Here is a 19,159-nt window from a genome sequence, read left to right on the forward strand (position 1 = left end):
AACCGTTTTACTTATTAAGCTCGACATCAGTGGAGCTTTTGATAATATTCTGAGAGTCATCCTACTAAATATATATTACAATATACAGACCTGACATACAAAGGAATACTGTTTAATTCATATCTAACTACATATTTCTACAAAAAAAAAAGCTAAACTACATATGTGGTGAAAATTCGAACAATAACTATAAAAATATGAAAATTCATAAAAGCTTTCTTCAAATAAAAGTTACTATATCAAATACTAGATTTGAATGGAAACTATCAAGTGTCGTAAGATTTTACACACTGAAAACTGCATCTGAGATTGGACAGGGTGACTGGTCCAGAAAATGTTGGAAATGTCTGCAAATGCAATTGTTGCATCGACACTTGGGGCCACTCGATTTAGGCTGCTCTTTTTGAGAATTGATCACCCAGAGAAATAGCTTGACCGCAGAGAGCTCGAGGCACGCGAAATTCCCAGATTAATATTGGAAAAGCAAATATAGCGTAGCTGTCTTCTTTACAAATTCGTTGGCGGATCCTATAGAAGTTGTCTGACCGCAAAACGACCGAATCCACTGCTAAAGGTACCTCCATCGATCACTGTCGAATCGAACCGTGAACCGCTTCCCCTGACTTAAAAGCTGAAAACCATTCGACAGTTGTCGACAACCAGGACTGCTATTTCCGTCTTGTTAGGTTATAAAAAAATCGGGGATTTTTTAGCTACTTAATCTACTAGTTTATAAATCCATAGATTATTCTTGCTATTTTTTAAATACTATTTCTCTATTTGAATTAATGGTCAAGAATGTATGGGAGATACAATCAGAGACAAATGTATATGAAATTTGAATTAGTCGAATATCTTCGTAATTACGGCACTTAAATGAACAAATTTATAGTTATAATCTTGTTTTTAATGTCAATTTTCTACTTTATAATCATTAATAAAAAACTATTGCCATTGTAAACGCCTTTTAATTTATAAATCTATAGATAATTCTAGCTATGTGTTTTAATAGCATGTTTTCAATTTAACTTGATGCAAATTTTTTATCCATAGAAACTGTTACAACTTTCAAACGGCTTAGTAAAACGACTCCAAACTTTTTGAAGGACCTTCGGAAACTCGTTAAAATAATCCAGAATTTTTTAAGTAAATACCGACTATTTTAATAAATCTCCTAAACATCCTTATGGTTAACATGATTCACAATTTCACTTTCGCTGGTGAACCTTAAATTAGCCGAGCCATTAGAGCGTCCCAGTAGCCACCAATTTCCCGTTGGCATTAATTAACAAGACATTTAATTCCCCTTTAATCGGATCCAAATTGCCGGCTCGCTGGCTTCTTCTGGTGATAACAATTTCCGAAACGTGCATCGAAAAACCGGTAAACGGCGTACGTCGTGCCTCAGGGGCTTCGACATAAATCAGGATCGCGTGAGTCGCGCATCATCGATCTTCAGTTCTTAAAGGGAAGTCTAATATGGGAACTGCGAACCCAGAATGATTTGAAATCTTATACCGTGGAAACTATTTCAGATATTAGTCTGAAAATTTGCATAGATACTTATGTATATCTTACGTACTAGTTTGTGGCAAAACTAATCGCTGATTTAGATCGTACGTATCGTCTGCATTTTATACTTATTTTTCTTATTTCCATTTTACCCTTCAAGAATGTTCTATGTACGCAGAATTTCTACATTTTTTATTTAGCTGAAATATTTTTACATTATAGTATCCTACTGAATATCTTTTTGTGCATTTTTGCAGATTTTTGTACTAAACCAAAAAAAGTTATGAATTTAAAAAAAAAAATGTTTTCTTTTCAAATAGCTACAGCTCTGCTAAAATATGACCACATCAGACGTTCTTTTTTTTTTTTAAATGTGCGTTTTTTAACGAAATTTACGAAACAAATACAAAACAAAATATTTGAACACGTCTTCTATAAAATGTTTTGATTTTTCGAAAAACAAACTTAAATTTTTCAAATTTCGACCATTGTAATTTTTTTCTTTTTTTCCCCACAAAAAGTTTCTCTGCAAAGAATCAAAAACAGCGAATAGCTCTCGCAGTACCTAGCTTGCACACACCGCATCACCTGTTTCTCGAAACGTGTTTCTATGACCTCGAAACATGTGGCTCGCTTAGTATCGCGCTTTGCTACCCTGGTTAGGTAGGGGCATTAAACTAAATATGCTAGATTTGCGAGCCCCGACCCGTGCACACAAGAGTTATGGCAACTCGACGATCCGCGTACTAGCAAACCAGAACGGTTTGCACTATTCTACGCTCCATCCAGGTCTTAACAGCGAACTAGCAACCTGTTAATCTTGGGGGAACGATCGACGTTGATTTTAACGAGGCTGGACGCTGAACTAGCGTGCTGCTTCTTGATTTCAAACGCAAACTTCTCTCTTCGTTAACCCTCTAACGCACTTCCTTGTTATTTCTCGCAGATGTCGGAACGCTTAGCGTTTTGGCCTGGATCAAACTTGCTGCAGGCAAATATTTGTCCGCGTAGTTCGAAAAACAAGCAACACGGCTGAAAGGAAGCTCGATTACCCGCAAACTCGGCCCCGTGGAAATTAGAAAAGCGACCCGGAGCTTCTGACAGAGAGTGAGAGAGAGAGAGAGAGAGAGAGAGAGAGAGAGAGAGAGAGAGAGAGAAAGAGAGAGAGCCAGAAGAACCGGAAACTCGTTATCCTTCGAGAGATCGCGGCGTTCTTTCTATCCTTCTTCCCAACGTGACGCAATTTCGCGCAAATTCCAACCGCCTTGTGAGCAGAGATTACAAAGAACGTCTGTGAAAACTCGTTCTTCCGTTTCGTTTACTTTTTGTTCTGGGTTTGTCAGTGGATTTGAGCCGCGTCAAAGGGAAATGAAAAATCAGGGGCTGTAGGGACGAGCGTGGCACGGTGGAACGATGATTCCGGGCGTTCGAATACTTTCGCCCGCTCGAAATGAGCGCGAAACGAATACCTACTCTCTGTTTTCGGCCAGATTTGCGTGGCTCCGTGTTGTTATCAGAGTTTCTTGCGCTTCGATTCTCAGTCTGGCAAAATTATTTTATCTTTGGAACTCTAAAGCCACCTATGACCTACGTATAATCAAACAATTAGTACTATTGAATTTTCTGCGAAATATTCGTTTAATGTATGCGCGAGGTGCTGAGATTAGTTTTGTGACTTTTGTAAAGCAAACTTACTATTTATTTGTAGAGAAAAAATCATACGAGTATTATATTATATTATACAATCGCAACATTTACAACTGTCGCAGCTGTTGCAAAATCGTAATAATTACACAATTCACAAGAATTGGAACAGTCACAACAATCACATTAATCGCCACAATTAAAACGAAAATTGAATCCTAAAATTCACAACAATCACAGAATTCATAACACCAAAACAATTAGAATCATCGTAATACTACCCCGATGAATACCATAAATAGCCATTTTCCGTATGTTCCAGATCCTGCGCCAGAGGCATGCAACAGCGCGATAGCCTCGAGCGTGTCAGCGGGATCGAAGGATCTACGCAACTCTCTGCTGATCACGGGTCTGTCGTCGATCTTGGTGGTTTCGAGAGTGATTTAAACCGTAAGATGTAAACGGATCCGTATCGATCGACCCCTCCGGAAGCCGACGATCCCATTGTTCGAACAGCCACAAAGGAATCGAGGGTTCGTTTCGCGGTCCGAGATCTCGTCAAACGGTTAACACTCGCGGCTAATCGCTGATGGATCGATGGATTCGCCGAACCCCGTCGCCGTCGAACGTTACTTTCACTCCTTAACAAAATAAAACAGGACTACCGATTCCCGGATACAGACCAGACGAGGACTTAACGAGGGATTAAACACAGGAGTTGTCGTCGTCGTCGGTTTCTCCTCTTTTCCGTGAAACGTTAACGGGACATCCCCTGTTCATCGTTACGACGGAACAGATTTAATAGAGCGAACCGTGGGAGGCCAGGATTCGACTCGCAGGGGGGGGGTGGGGGGGGGGGAGACAGGAGGGTTAAAAGATTGATGAACGACGGTGACTGTAGTCGCAAAAACACGGACAGGTTAACGAGTCGGACGTCGCACGATCCTCTCGGCACGACGCGTCGCGACGTCTCGACGGAGGAGACCCGACCTTCCTAGGGACGGGAGGAGGGCTATATCGATTTTCCAGCGAGACGACAATCGTTCCAGTGGATTCTAGGTCTTGAACTCGAACCAGCAGACCGACGGGAACGAATGGTTGGTTGGTTGCCTTGCGATTACGAGAACAATAAATCGGGAGAATCTATTAACTCGTTCAAAAAGTTCCGGGGCATGTTAAATAAAAAACAAACTACTTGTATAATCATCAATTTACGATTGGTCACCTTCGAAATAATTCCCGTTGCATGCTACACGCTTACGCCAACGTTTTTCTCGTGCTTCAAAATATTCCACGGTGGTCTGGAAAGTTTGTGACATTTTTCAAAGAAAATCTAATTTTTCAATTTAAATATTTTAAATTTATTTCAACTGCTACCTCTTGCTACGTTTAATTCCATTTAAATTTAATATTTTAATAAGTGAACGAACGAGATTGCGACAGCGACTAATAATATTTCAGTTTTAAATTCTCATAATAAGGTCTGATTCAATTTTGAGCGAAATTAATCCATAAATAACTTTTGTAATTCTTTAATTTCTTCGGTACATATTCGTTGTTTATTAACGTTTTCAAAATGTTTTTCATAAATCTTAAAGAGGATTAAGCTTTACGTAAAAGTTCTCGCTATTTTCTACAACAAAGGAGAAATCAAATGGATTCTTAGTTTTTTCATCTTCAATTATTTCATATTCTTTTGCTCAAATCGAATAAACACACATCTCGCTGTTTCTTGTAAACGAGCATGACCTGGAACTTTCTGAATAGGCTAGCGCATCTACATCCGAAAGTAACGCTAGGTCGTTCGTTCGAAATACAGTCGGAGGAGAAATTCGAATGAAAATGAGGAAACTACAGGCATTCGATTCGAGAATGATAACGCGTTGCGATCCGATGCGAGTAAATAATAGAGTATCCGTAGCGATCGATAGAGCGCCGAGAGGGAAACGTGCGTTTCACAACAGTTGAAGCTGGGACTCGCTCCAGGAGTCGATACCCGCTCTTAACCACCTGTTCGTGCGATCGATGCCCACATGACAAAAGTTTCATTAGTAAAACGCAACAAGTGCCCGTTTTACATAAGAACGTGATCCCGAATCCCTTGGATTGCTTCCAGGAAGTCGACAGCGTTAGTTTTCAGACGTTTCCGGGAGCACCAACCCTTTCCAGCCGCTCGTCTACCTCGTAATCCATTCCCAAATCAGCCACAAGTTACGTGCACAGAGATTGGCGAGTTTTAAACGTCTAAGCAAAGTTGCGAAACGACTTGCCACGAGTTTCGATCTGGAATTGACTGACTGGGGATTGCGGACGACCCGCCGAGCAGTGGAGTTCTTTGACAACTCGAGACTAGTTTGCGAATTGGAGTGTGCCTAACGCGAGACAGAGGATCCAGGAAATGGATTTCTTCGTCAGACTTTAGTAATCATCGCTTTTCTGGGCATGCTGTGTGATTCTTCAGAAAAGAAGATCTCTTGGTATGAAATAAAAATTCTTTTGGTTCCCTCTTGTTCGACACATCAGCTGAATTGAACGTAGAGGCAATGAAACATTCTAAAGTTTAAAGAGAACTCCATAGAAGAAGCAGCTCATGTCTCATGATATCTATCAGTACACAGTAATATGTTAGAAGACCTCCGAATTACACAGAATTTACCGTTATCGACAAGGACCTATAGCCACCATCCATTAAAGCAATCAACCGATCCGAGAGAAATGACGCGTAACAAGAATCGTCATCACGTCGAGTGGTAACTTCTCGAAACTAGCTTAAGGATTCATAGAGAACGCCCTCGAAAATTTAGCAGGTTAAGTGCAGACTGGCGTTCTCGCGGCTCGAGATGGCGTCATCGAGTACAGAGAGTACCACTTGCTCGCCGAGATGTAAAAGGAAGAAGAGGAAAGACGACGGATCGTGTCAGTTACCCGAGGAATTCACGGTCCGCTTGTCTGGCCCGCGAAATTGGACAAACTCGCCTCTCTGGTGTCCTTTCGGGCTCCTGGATCGTTGTAAATAAATTTCCTGTCCCTCCGTGACGTTCTCTGAAGTTCACTAGAACCTCGGTCCGACGATGGAGGGATCCCTATCGTCGAGGACATCGAGGTTTTCGCGATGAAAGACGGCGACCTGGAACGATCGCGCTTGCTTTTCAAAACCCCTATCGGGTCTTTCATTTTTCTCCGAATCGGTGCTTCGAACTGTTCGATCTGTTCTCGATGATCCAAGAATCTGAGAATTTCTCCGAATCGGTGCTTCGAACTGTTCGATCTGTTCTCGATGATCCAAGAATCTGAGAATTTCTTTGAATCGGTGCTTCAAACTGATCGATCTGTTCTCGATGGTCCATGGATCCGAGTTCCATTCTTAGCGGAGCAACTATTACTAGAACTAGAGCGATAGAGCGGTTTGCGTTTGTTTAGATATTCACCCGCGGGAAAGGTGACTCCGTCGAGTCGATCTTCGCGAATCGAACGCGAGAGGAATCCTTGAAAAATATTTCTCTGTCCGTGCCACCCTTCTTCTCCTCCCACGAGTCGCGAGACCCCGATTAAAACATTTTCGAACCCTTTGAGCGCCCTTATTACCAAACAGTAGAACTATTGCGCGACTGAGCTTCTCCAAAAGGCCGCGAATATCTATAAAAGATTTCCCCCGTTAAAAAAGTCAATTCCGACTCGATGTCGGTAAGAAAAATAAATTTGGCCAATATGGAACTCTGCGATTGATTTGGCGCTCGAAGGGTCGGCACCGCGATCCACTTGATCGTTTCAGGGGAAATCAATCTTCAACGCGAGGACCAGGGACGTAAGAAACAAAAAAAAGAAAACTACTTTTGATCTGGACTTTCGAGATGGGCACAGTTAACATGACAATACCGTCGATGAAATAAATCTTTAAAGTAGATAAATTAAATTACTAGAAAATACGTATTTAAAAGAGCCAAAAAAAAAAAAAAAAAAAAATTAGAGAAAGTACTACCGGTCGGGAGTAATCTGTCGTTTTTAGGTAGAAAGAGTTCAAAGATGACGATAACGATCTTAGAGTCCATTTAGGGGAAAGGAGTCCAGGTCAAATTTCGAACAACCCTCGAAAATTCGAGCGAAAGCGAATGGTGCGACGCAGCGTTCAACGATAATTCGATCTTCTTGGAACGATACACTTTCATTCGATTAGATTCCATACCTTCTTCTTTCGTATTTCTCAACGACCCTTTTACGCGCGATAAAGACAAAGGAAGAACCCTCGGGGGGTTAAAATGCATACACATATTAGCGTGACGGTGAAAAAAAATTTCGTTCCATTTGTTTGACTCCTTTTTTTTTTTGCGCCATTTACAGAGCAGAAAAGTTTTCGCGCACCGGTGAAAACGCAGCGGCGGGGATTAAACAGAGCTGTGGCGAGGGGACGAGAGAGATTTTTCAGTTTCGTTGCACGGCTGCCAAAGGTCACGGGAGGTAGAATAAAACATAAGTGAAAAAGAAATGGCACCTCGTGAATTAATCGTAACCACATTACAAACAAAATAGACACTTAAGGGATGTACCATTAAGCGATGTAAATATACGTATACATATTATATATGTATATATATATATATATATACACATATTCATATATATATATATATATACATATATATAAAAATATATATGTACACATGAATCTATATACATATGAATATAAATATACATACAGCTGTATATCTAATTACGTGTGACGTCAAACAGGTTGACGTAGAAGTAAGACAATTAAGGCACCCGTGTAATTTTGCTCCGTGACGTAGGTACACGGTGACATTTAGACACAGTAACGATTAAGATTAATCATAAATGTATCGTTAAAGGGCCGTCTGGCGATTTCTGGGTCACAACAGAAGCGCTGTGAGAATGATCGGCGATCGTTTCTCGCGAGACGAGATGGAGATTTGGGAAAAACGAAAACCATTCCAAGTTGAGAGGGCAGTCTGGCGCTTTTTCGATAGGGTTACATATTGCTTACGAACGAAGTGCTAAATAAACTTAGAACTGAACGTGGACACACAAGGCTCACTCACTCACACTTAAGGGGTGAAATAGGTTCAGGGCTAAATTTTTTAATGATACGTATGAACTTTTTTCCCAAGAAAGGAATGTATATAATCTATCGAAACTTTGAGAACACTTTATACATATATTCAAATTATTATTGTAATTTTTTTTTACTGCGATATAATTTAAAAGAAGTAAATTCTCTATTAAAAGTTAAACTAAAATTCAGTTAGTACGTCAAACCATAATATCCGGTACAATATTGAAATGAAATGACAGGATGCATACTGAAGACGACATATTTCCAAAAAATATGTAAAAAAAATGTTTTCCAAATCCAAAGAATCTATGCTGTTAAATTCATTATTTCGATTTATCATTTATTATTTATTTTTATAGCGAAAAGAGCACATCTGACAAACAATTTAGTAATTATGGAACTTTCGATTGACCAACACACTGTAGTATTCGATACAATTTTATAATGAATTGGGAGGATATATACTCAAGATCATGTACTTTAAAAAAAAAAAAATATGAATCTTCAATCTTCAATTACCAGGCTGCTCCCTTAAGAAGAATTTCGATGAAACTTGGTTCGCGAGAATTGCAAGTCTCGTCCAAATCTATCACAGAGCTACGTGGGCCTAAACGAGACCTAATCAGAGCTACGTCTGGCCTAATCTCGGTCGAGTGTAAGGTTCGGCTCGACCTAACCCAGCCTAACTCGCGCCACGTTCTAGACGACCCTCGATAGATCCCACGCGATGAATCCTAACAGACAACGTAGCAGCCAAAGTTCCTCCGGAACTTGATGCAAACTTCGAGTTGTGAAATTTTGAACAGGACAGGGAAAGATACTAAAATAAAGTTTCCAGGATTTCTGAGCCGTGAAACTCTGCACTTGACTCGAGAAGTCGACTGCTCTCCGCGATCCTCGAAATCTGGGGGAGACTATCGGCGTTAGGAGAAGCAGAACCAAGTAAAAGGAATTGAACGAGCTTATCGACAGAGAAGCGGAACAGTTTAATCTCGTCTCGCGGCCGAACGAAACGCTGAAACGTGAATCTTCCATTTCGTACATATCACCTATATAAATATATCATATAGCGAGAGTCGATTCTATCCGATAGATCTTTTCGTAGCTAAAGCATCGAGTGTTCGATCATCCGTGTCACAGCGCGTGCACACACTAAACGAAGAGAACAGAGAAAGAATTCGGTATTTTGATTAAAGCGAGAAAAGCGAACATATTTTCTACCAAGTGACGTTGTCTGGGGACTTGGCGTCCCTTGCAGGCTTCGTCGGAAGGCTCAACGACTCGCGATCGATGCCGCGACGTCGCTCGTCGTCTCGATCCTCTAAGCTCCTTCTTAGGATTCGAACCATTGCCGTTCGAGAATCACTCACTTTTATGTCCCACTTTTGGCTAAACAAAATTCATTTTTAAGGAGCACCATGTTACACAACTGAGTAAGGTTCCTTTCATTGTGCAATTAACGTTATTGCTTAGAATTATTTCTTGCATTTACTCTCATTATTTCTTGCATTAAAGCTATGTTGACCCACTCGACAGGAACTCCTAAATAGTAGGTGCTCCGTTCGTGCCAAAAACCTAAAAAAAATCTGTCTAGGGTGCAAGCATAACACTTCCAAACTAAACCTAAGCCGTGTACTACCTAAGGGTCTACTGGAAAGCTCTGTTCACTCCACTCGTGTGGCAGCAATTCGGAATATTTGTTGCATTAATTTTTTCATTATTTTTTAGGAATTTCGTAACATATTGCTATACACCTAAAGAAGACCATCTTTTATTGGTCCAATCGGCGACACATTCAGAAAAAATAAATGATATGTATTTGTTTTAAGGGCCAACAATATTATATTTGCTCTTACACAAATTATGATTTTCAACATGAAAAATAAATTACAACGTTAGCTCTTTGTTAATGTTATCGGCATATTGATACCTGGAAACAATAAAATTATAATTTATCATGATTTGTTTATTTCATTTTATTCTCTTGACTCTTTACTATTATTTTCCTTTTCCGAACCGATACAATTTTACTATTAACCAATCCAATATATCAATAACATACCCCTCTCCAAATGTATTAAACGTAAACTGCAATTCTTATTCTCTATTACAAGTGAATTTATTGTGACAATTTAAAATTCAGTCGCACTTAACATCAATCAGCAGCCATATTTATTTTTGTGCACCAAACCGAATAACCTGTAAAAGAAGTTTTTGAATTTAATATTCAATCGAAATAAGGAGTTCGTGTAACTTCTCTTGCATGCCCAACTCAATTTGCATAACCTATTTTTTCTGGATTATTAATATTCGGACAAAGTTGCTCGAAGTTTACCTGTTTCAATAACTATGCAAATATCCTTTGCAAAAATATCGTATGGTGCTTCGTTTTTGAATTATTAACGAAAAACCACCGACCAATCACAGTGCTCGAGTAGCGCGCGCTGAGTCGCGAGGATAAGCTCGAGCCAGGACGCTCGGGATAGCGCGCGCTACTCGAGCACTGTGATTGGCCGGTGGTTTTTTGTTAATAATTCAAAAACGAAGCACCATCCGATATTTTTGCAAAGGAAATTGTTGTTCAGAATCGTGTCAACGATCCCCCATTTCCGGTTCTTATACTAATTCTGGGACGTTCTGTATAATATGTTTTTTTTTCTCTTCTATCGATCAAAACGCCACGCGAAAGAGTGTTTGGAGAACTTTCCAGGAACGTAATGTACAATGTCCTAACGACGAGCGATTCGTGGCGTTCTTCGCGAGAGATTACGCGAGTAAGTGCAGGGCCGTATACGCTATAACAGCGTCCAACGCACCCCTCTCATTAACGATTAAGCACGTCCTTCACATATCATTAGCTAATTACCCATGCGTCTTGCCGTGAAAACTTAATGTTAGGATTAGTGCCTCGACGTGAAACATGCTCGGCCCAATTTTCTCGGCGCAGCGTGTCCAGAGAGGAAAACGCGTCCTTTTTCGACGAATTATTGATCACCACGTTGCACACCTGATTTAGGTTCCGTTAATTATGCAATTAACGTAATTGCTTGGAATAACGTTGCTTCCTACTTGAAGGTTCTCGAAGCAGCTACCAAACGAGCCCAGACGACTAAATATTACAATGAATTGTTTATATTTCACCGTTACTGTTTGTTGCATTAAATCGATTTCGAAAAAGCAAAGGAGCGAAGGAGTATAGATTCTTTGATGTCTTGTTAATTACAGAAACGTTTTATTACAGAATATAAGTTATATTCAAAAAGCAAATAAAAATTATATATATATATATATTTTCTAATCAAATTTTCTTAGTTTTGGTAAGCATAACTAGAAATTATTGAAATATAATATTATCATAGTTACAACTATTATAAAACATCAAATGCTCAGTGAAGGAGACAGTTGGATGAAATAATTTAAACATAAGTAAGAAACATTTTCCAAAGCCAAAGAATCTATCTTGTTAAATTCATTATTTGGTATTTATCATAATTTACAATTTATTATTTATTTTTATAGCGAAAAGAACATATCCGACAAACAATTTGAAATTTATGGAAATTTGGATTGACATGACACGTCATTTGATTATGCGTTAATCTAATAATTAACTCGATTCCAGCGTAACCACAGACTCAAACATGAGAAATTTTAATTTTCTCAAATTCCACGTCTCGTTTCTCGTGTTTCTCATATTCTCTAGTCCATCTACCAAGAATAAAGAAGGTTGAATCTATTTTTCATGTATCACAGGAGAACGCGTTAAATCTTTGGATATCTGGATGCCAAAGTGGGTCAATTTTTGTCTTTGGATAGTTTGTTCCTGCCTATGCAATTCGTAGTGCATCATTTATCGCGGTTGATGCATTCAGGATGTTGGTAGCAACCGAACCATGTCCCTAGAAAATCACCGTCTAAAGAATACAGTTGAAAAATTGCCAAAACCAACCTGAAAGCGTTTCGTTTCGCTGAAAGTTTCAAGCAAACGCTCCACATTTTTTAATCCCTTCTCCGCGGGACTTCAACGAAAATATTTTCTTTGGAAGTTGCAAGATGAGTAAAAACGTATTTTCATGTTACAGCGATATCGATTCTTCGTTTCGAATATTATGCGAAGACTCAACGATGTAAGTAATTCCGATCTTCGATTTATTTGTGCCTAACCGAGTCGAAGAATCACTGCTCCGTCGAAAACGTTTCAATTGCAGCTTCGACGAAGTTTAAGCAGACTGTTGGAGGAGATAAATTATTTAATAAATTAATACTTGACCATTTAAATTGGCAGTTATTTCAAAATTTATTATTTGGAGGCTTAAATGAGTTTTAAATTATTCCCTACTAGAATTTCGTTTTGATGTGATTTCTTGCTTTGCCAAATTTTGTCGTTACTAGCCTGCGGATGTTTATGTATTTATGATAAATAAAAATATGGAAAAGTGTACGAGGATGTGCATGAAAATAGAATTTTATTTTGTTTTGCATAGAAATCCGCAGACTGTTCAAAAGTGAACTGGAAAATTATGAACAATCATGAGAGGTTTGAGTATCGATTGAGTTCTAAACGAGTATCAATTCTTCGACTCGAGCGGCGACTAGAAGTATGGCTCTAAGACTTTAGCGAACCGTGAACCCCAGAACAAAGTAATTGATATAAATAAAACTATATAGATACATATACATATATTTTTCGCTATAGAATCGCTTCTCAACTCGACAGGCCTAAGAATTTCGGTGTGAGAACGAGTACGTTTAACACGTTAAACGATTCCAGGCATTCCGTTTGCCCTTGTGGACTGGCTATACATTTTATTAGGTTGGCAACAAATTCCCGCCGTTTTTTTTTTCATTGCACCTTAAAATTGAAAAAAAGGAAAAACGGCGTGAACTAAGTTGCCAACCTAATATATTTATGCTAGAGCGCCGATTGTAAGATTTCGATAAAAGAATATAGGCGCAGAGAGTCAGGAAAAGTTTCGTGTCTGTAATAAATAAATAAAGTTGTCGAAGTTGATATAAACGCTGTCCAAAGTAAAACGTATTTAATAGATTTGAGTAAAAATTGTGTATTACAAATGAAGAAAGGTATACGATAAATTTTGGACAATTCTAGGTCAGGAATGTGTAATTGCCAAAAAGAAAAAAATAAAACAAAATGCTACTTATTTTTTTAAATTAGACAATCTGTCTAAATTAGAACTCATTTAACAGATTTGATTGAAAAATTATGTTTTACAAATGCAGAAAGGTATGCAAACGCGTAACCTAGAAAACTTAATAACATCTAATAATACATATGTAGTATTAACACGAACAACTACAGTTCAGGAATGGACTAATTTCTAAACAGAAAAAGTAAACAAAATGAAAGGCAACGTGTAGTTAAAGAAGAAGTGGGGTGATTTTCTCCATACAGTTGACTAACAATAAGTGTCGAATCATTGAACGAGATTGAAGCTCAAAAATAAAAAGGCTCCAAGCTCAAAACCTAAATTTTTACAGTCGTCGTTCAACTACCCTTCTAATTTTCCTACTCGCTTCTATAGTTTTTTACTCGGCAGTAAAGTGCGACGTGAACGGGACGTCAGGCAAATCAAGCTCAACGTTTAATGTGTTAAGCATCGTGGTGGTGCCAAACGTGGTAAAATATGAAACATCGATACCGAAGGGAAAAAAGCGAGAAAGCGTTGACAGTGCAAGCAGAATACGAGTAAAAGGGAATTAAATTAATAATGAAACTAACGAGCTTAAAGCGTGAGAGTGCAATTGGTAATTAATTGGGAAAAAATGAATTAACGATACCGATAAGCTGAAAACATGGGGGGAATTGAATGAAAAGCGACGGAAAGGTGACGCAAGAGAACCGACGAGGTTTGTTGGAGGAATGGTTGGAAAATGAAGGGAAAAATAGAAAGGAAAAAAATCGTACGCGGTCATTTCGCTAATTAAATAACTGGATTGTGCGTGAACGCGCGAGCGAGCAGTTTCGTTTCGGTGAACGTTCGTGGTTATTTCGTTCAGCACCGACGCGTTTCGAGTATCCTGCGTATTGACCTGTCCTGGACTGTGGAAATCAATTTCGTGAAATTTATTCCACGGCTCTTCTCGCTCCAATAATTAAGAATTTATCAATTTCCGATCCGACAATTGGCAAACTGCCACTCTATGCCTATCTTTTCACTCGAAATTTATGTAGAAACTGTTGATCAAAAACTTACTGGCACGCTTACTTCTCTTTTACTACATTTATGCGTTGAAGTAACGTATTACGCGTAGAAAGGAATTCCGTGCTTTTCTATTCAATCATTTATAACTGTAGTTTAAGTAAAAATAGTTCCCACTCGTTGTTTCCTGAATCCTTAACCTGTTCCCCATTATAATGAATCTATATTATGGTTTTTCTTGAAATCTATAAAAAACATATTCGTGCAAAATTTGAGTTCTTAATTCTACCATTAACACGTGCCTCGAACCTGCGAATATTTTAAACGGAACGTATTATACATACAATTTTTTTGATTGGTTACTTATTTTTATAACTTAACTAAAAATTGATGAAATGATTCGAAATTTGCCAAAGTTATTACCGACAACTCTGGTATCTTGAATTCCAATCCTATTATTAATATAAAATATAAATATGCCAATCGTAAAAGAAATTAATTTCAATTAATTGTCTCGTTCTATTTACAATACCTGTAAAAGCACAGATTGAAAGTAATGAGTGAACACAGGATAGAGGATCGTAGCACCACCTGCAAAAGAAAAATGGGAGAAACAGATCGTGCGTGTAAGGGGCCAGAGGAACCAAGATTAATATTAATGTCGATTATTTTTCTCCTCCTATTCTAATGAAACATCAAAATCAGGAGGAAAGTAATGAAAGGAAACAGGAGAGATGAGAGAAATAATCGCGGTGAATCCGTCTATCGAATAAAATGAAAGCGTAGAGAAAATGAAGGAGGAATAGAGGGCGGTGTTGATAACTGGTAATAAAAATAAATCGCTATTATTTCTCTTCTCCTATTGCAGTCAATTATCAGAGACAAATAGAATAAAATAAAAGAGAACGAGGATGAGCATGAGAAACACCGAGTACTCGTGAAAAACTGGTGAGAGAAGCTTGAGTGGAAAAACAGCAATGAAAATTAATCATAATTGGACTGCAAATTTTATGCACTTATGACGTACAATAATATAGAAATTATCCATAAAAATATGCATAATGTATGTTGAATATATTCTATAACTAATATAATAATATTGTTACTTCGTTTTGTATAAGTATGTGTACTTTTTGGTAATGTTTTAGCATGTGTTTATTATATTAGTTTATGTTATAAACTCATATAATCTCCAGTCTAATCATAATTCTATTCCTTCTTTTTCTTCTCTTACTCTGATTAACCATTAGAAACTATTATTATCATATTTTTTATACCTCTGCGAAAATAACGCGACATTTTTATAAGTCGGCATGGTACCGAAAGTGCATACTTTTTGCAATTTTCTGCTGCGAAGGCAAGTAATTAAAAGTTTTGAAAACTTTAAAACTCTGTAACTTTGTCAAAAATGAACCAAATTGAAAAAATCGAAAACGGTTGCGTTCGTCTTATTGTCGGCTGCAACTTTTATTTGCAGAAAAAAATCGATTTCAATTTAAAAAAGTGACTGCCATGATAAAATCCCGAAAGTAGCGCCATCCACAATAAAACTGATAACGCCATCTTGTGTCCCCCTTGGAACCGTACAACTTTTGTCGAAAATATTTTTTACCAGTCTTCCGTCCATCCCTATGAGTAAAAATAGATACAAACTGACGAGTAAATGTATTTGTTTGAACTAGAGTTACGAATAGGTGAATGTAGAGGCACAGAATTAATTTCTACACCTAACATTTGCAAACATTTCGATTTCACGACGCGGCAGTATAACGTTCACCTTCTTTTCTTCCACGCTGTATGCCGACATTATTTACCAGTGATCCGTAGAACTTGGTTAACAACCTAATAAAGGAGAGGAGTAAAATGAACAAGGGAAACCGGCGGTGGTGGGAGCCATGCGAACGGGCAATCGCAAAGAGGCCAAGAGGGACGATGGTGCTTCTCCGAACGGAAAAGAGAACGTGGATAAAGAAAAAAAAAAAGACACGGAGAGAGAGCGAAAAGGAAGCATACGAGTGTGGTACTTAGTTGGAAAAAGGGTCGCGCCGAGCGTAGTGCTGCACTACTGAAAACACTGGATCCGCTTAAACAGAGAAAAGCGAAAAGCAGGCCCGGTTTCTCGTAAACTGTCGGAAAAGAGGATGCGTAAAATGCTGAGAACAGATGCATGGAGGATAAAGGTTGCCGTATTCTCCGTATGGCATTCGCTAGAACCAACAGTACTTTACTATCGATCAGCGTCAGCTGGAAGATATCGCTCGCTTCGCGTACCGTTCCGTTCTGTGTGTTTCGCTTGTTTCCTTGGAGAATACTTTACCAGTGGCTTCTCGCTATTGCATGAAGGATTGCTATCTCTGTAATTAGGTATGATAGCGATTCGTCGTGGCATTCGAGAAGGGAGAAATAAATTAAAGAATTTTAATCGTTTCTACAACAAACGAAACTTTTTTTTTTATGTGTACAGTTCATTTATACGACGTTTAGTTTCAGAGATAAAAGTTGAAAACTTAAAAGAGCTTCTTTCTGAAATTCAATTTTTGCAACGAACTTTTAACTTTAGAATTCTTATTTTCGAAATTAAGCATCCTGTGATTAAACAGTAAATATAACAAAGTCTCGTATCATCGTCCCCTGTAAGCCAATATTTTTTCAAATTCGATTCAACAAATATCCTTTGACAGATATATTTTTAAAGTTCTACACTGTGAGATAAAAGTTCTAGATTAGAATACCTCTTTAAACCAAAACATCCCCCTAAGTGTTGCCATGAAAAGCGCGATACTCGCGTGTAATTGAAGGAATAGACGTATTTTTCGATCGAGCGAAACAAGTTACGTCTTTCTTAAGCGTCAAACATTCCATCCGAGAGCGTTTGAATAGTTCGATGGACGCGCTGTATTTCGCAGAATGGATTGAAAATAGAGACCGAGGCGCAAGAGGCGGCTAAATTATTCCACGTCAGGTAGGGGTAGTTTTTTTCAGTTTTTTTTTTTCGGTAGGTTGAGGAGAGGGGCACTCGCGTTCCACCTTGAAAAAAAAAAACCACGAGCCCGCGAGGCTGGGTGTACTTTGGGACGAAGATGGAAACGGTGAAAAGAACGGGAATGAATACGCGAGCACAGAGGCACCGAAGCACACCTGGCTTACCCTCGAGCACGCTTCAAAGTCAGCTCTTTGATCGCTCCTACGGGGCAAACGGCCTAAGTGGGCCAACACTCGGATTCCAGAGCAACAAACACCGACAACGCTGTTTTATTTTCCCGCGTATAATCGCGCTTTTCCCATGGAACACTAGCTCTCGCGATCATTCGTTATTTTCGTTCAGATTTCTGCGGTTTGGGACGAAATGATAGCTCGTTAGCCATTCTTCTTTATAAACGCAACTCTTTAACACGTTCCGCGTGTACCATTTATAGTACACCTTTAATTTGACTATAAATGGTATACGCAGAAATATTTATTCGATGCACTGAAAACATATATTTTATGACAAATTTAATCCTGTAAAATATATTTCCACCAAACGAACGAGGCATTATTAAAAATGCAGTATAAAACAAAATAAGCTAATTACTTATGGATTTATTACGTGATGAAATATTTTTTGATAATATCTATCCTTAAGCACTTTCGATACGTAATCCATATACAGGTGAATGCTTTTCATTGAAGAGCTAAAAAAATAATTCTGAAAGTTAAGCGTCAAAGAAAACCAATTTCGATGAAATACTTGAATTTCGATGAAGTTGCAGAAATAAATATCACAAGAAACGTTTGACTATGAAATTTACAATATTCTGCAAACAAAATTTAATTACAGTAGAAATGTTCAATACTATTAGTCTGGCAATTAACGTGTTAATCCGTTACCCACTTTTCAAGTAATTTTCATAATTATTTTGCAGGGAGAGTACTTGACATAACCTTTTGAAATTTGGTACGTTTGTTTATACATGTATGTATTGTAGGAAACTCTGTTAAATTTACACCTGGCCTGCACGATGTTACGTGCAATATTCAATGTGACGTCAGATGAAACGGGGCTGGAATATTAACGCGAGGTCAGTCTGGTTGGTCGAACCAATGATAAAGGTTTTTATTTTATTCATTACGAATATGGTTATAGCCTGTACTATAGAAAAAAGTACTGAGAGGAAATTGATAAAATACAGGCAATTCAAATTTAAATGTTCAATTTCTTTACAAAATTTTTGCGTCTAGCTCGAAAAAATAAGAATTATTAAAGTAACAAAATAATCTCAACTGTGTCATCTAATAAGTTTAATGTAAAAATTCCTACTTTTGAGAATAAATTCAACTTTGATATCCCTACTCTTGCGTATAACTTCAACTTTAACATTTCTTCTTTTAGAAATATTTCTATTTGTAACGTCCCTAATTACAGAAATAACTTCATTTATATCATTTCTGGTTTCTCGAATACGTACATTAATAAAATTTCTACTTTTGGAGGAATCAATTTTCGCACACCTATTTATAGGAATAACTTCAACTGTAACATTTCTGCTTTTAGAAATACAGTAAATATTAATATTCTTACCTCTAGAAATAACCTTAGCTTTAACGTTTCTAACTTCAGAAATATCTACAACATCGCTACTTTTTAAAAAATCAGCTATGAACCATTCATACTTTCAAATATGACCTTAACTATAATACTCTAGTATCTCCTGAATCAAGATAAGTTTCGAAATTCATATTATCAAAAGTAACTTCAACTTTAACATTTCTACTTAAAAAATAATCTCATCCA

General features: G+C 37.9%; 1 protein-coding gene and 1 long non-coding RNA gene across 2 annotated transcripts in view; both read left to right on the forward strand.

Annotated features, from left to right (window-relative positions):
* LOC128891637 (acetylcholinesterase) overlaps positions 1-5,782 on the forward strand; it is a 116,875-nt gene extending 111,093 nt beyond the window's left edge. The window contains exon 6 of the mRNA XM_054151282.1: positions 3,479-5,782. Coding sequence (XP_054007257.1) covers positions 3,479-3,603 — 125 coding nt within the window. The 3' untranslated portion in view covers positions 3,604-5,782. The remainder of the gene's footprint in view (positions 1-3,478) is intronic.
* A 4,677-nt stretch (positions 5,783-10,459) lies between these two features.
* LOC128891669 (uncharacterized) lies at positions 10,460-18,717 on the forward strand. Its single transcript, XR_008460885.1, has 2 exons — positions 10,460-13,150; positions 13,184-18,717. It is a non-coding gene; the product is annotated as an uncharacterized LOC128891669 (long non-coding RNA).
* The last annotated feature ends 442 nt before the right edge of the window (positions 18,718-19,159 follow it).

Source organism: Hylaeus anthracinus, unplaced genomic scaffold, assembly GCF_026225885.1.
Source record: "Hylaeus anthracinus isolate JK02 unplaced genomic scaffold, UHH_iyHylAnth1.0_haploid 12002, whole genome shotgun sequence".
NCBI classification, from domain to species: domain Eukaryota; kingdom Metazoa; phylum Arthropoda; class Insecta; order Hymenoptera; family Colletidae; genus Hylaeus; species Hylaeus anthracinus.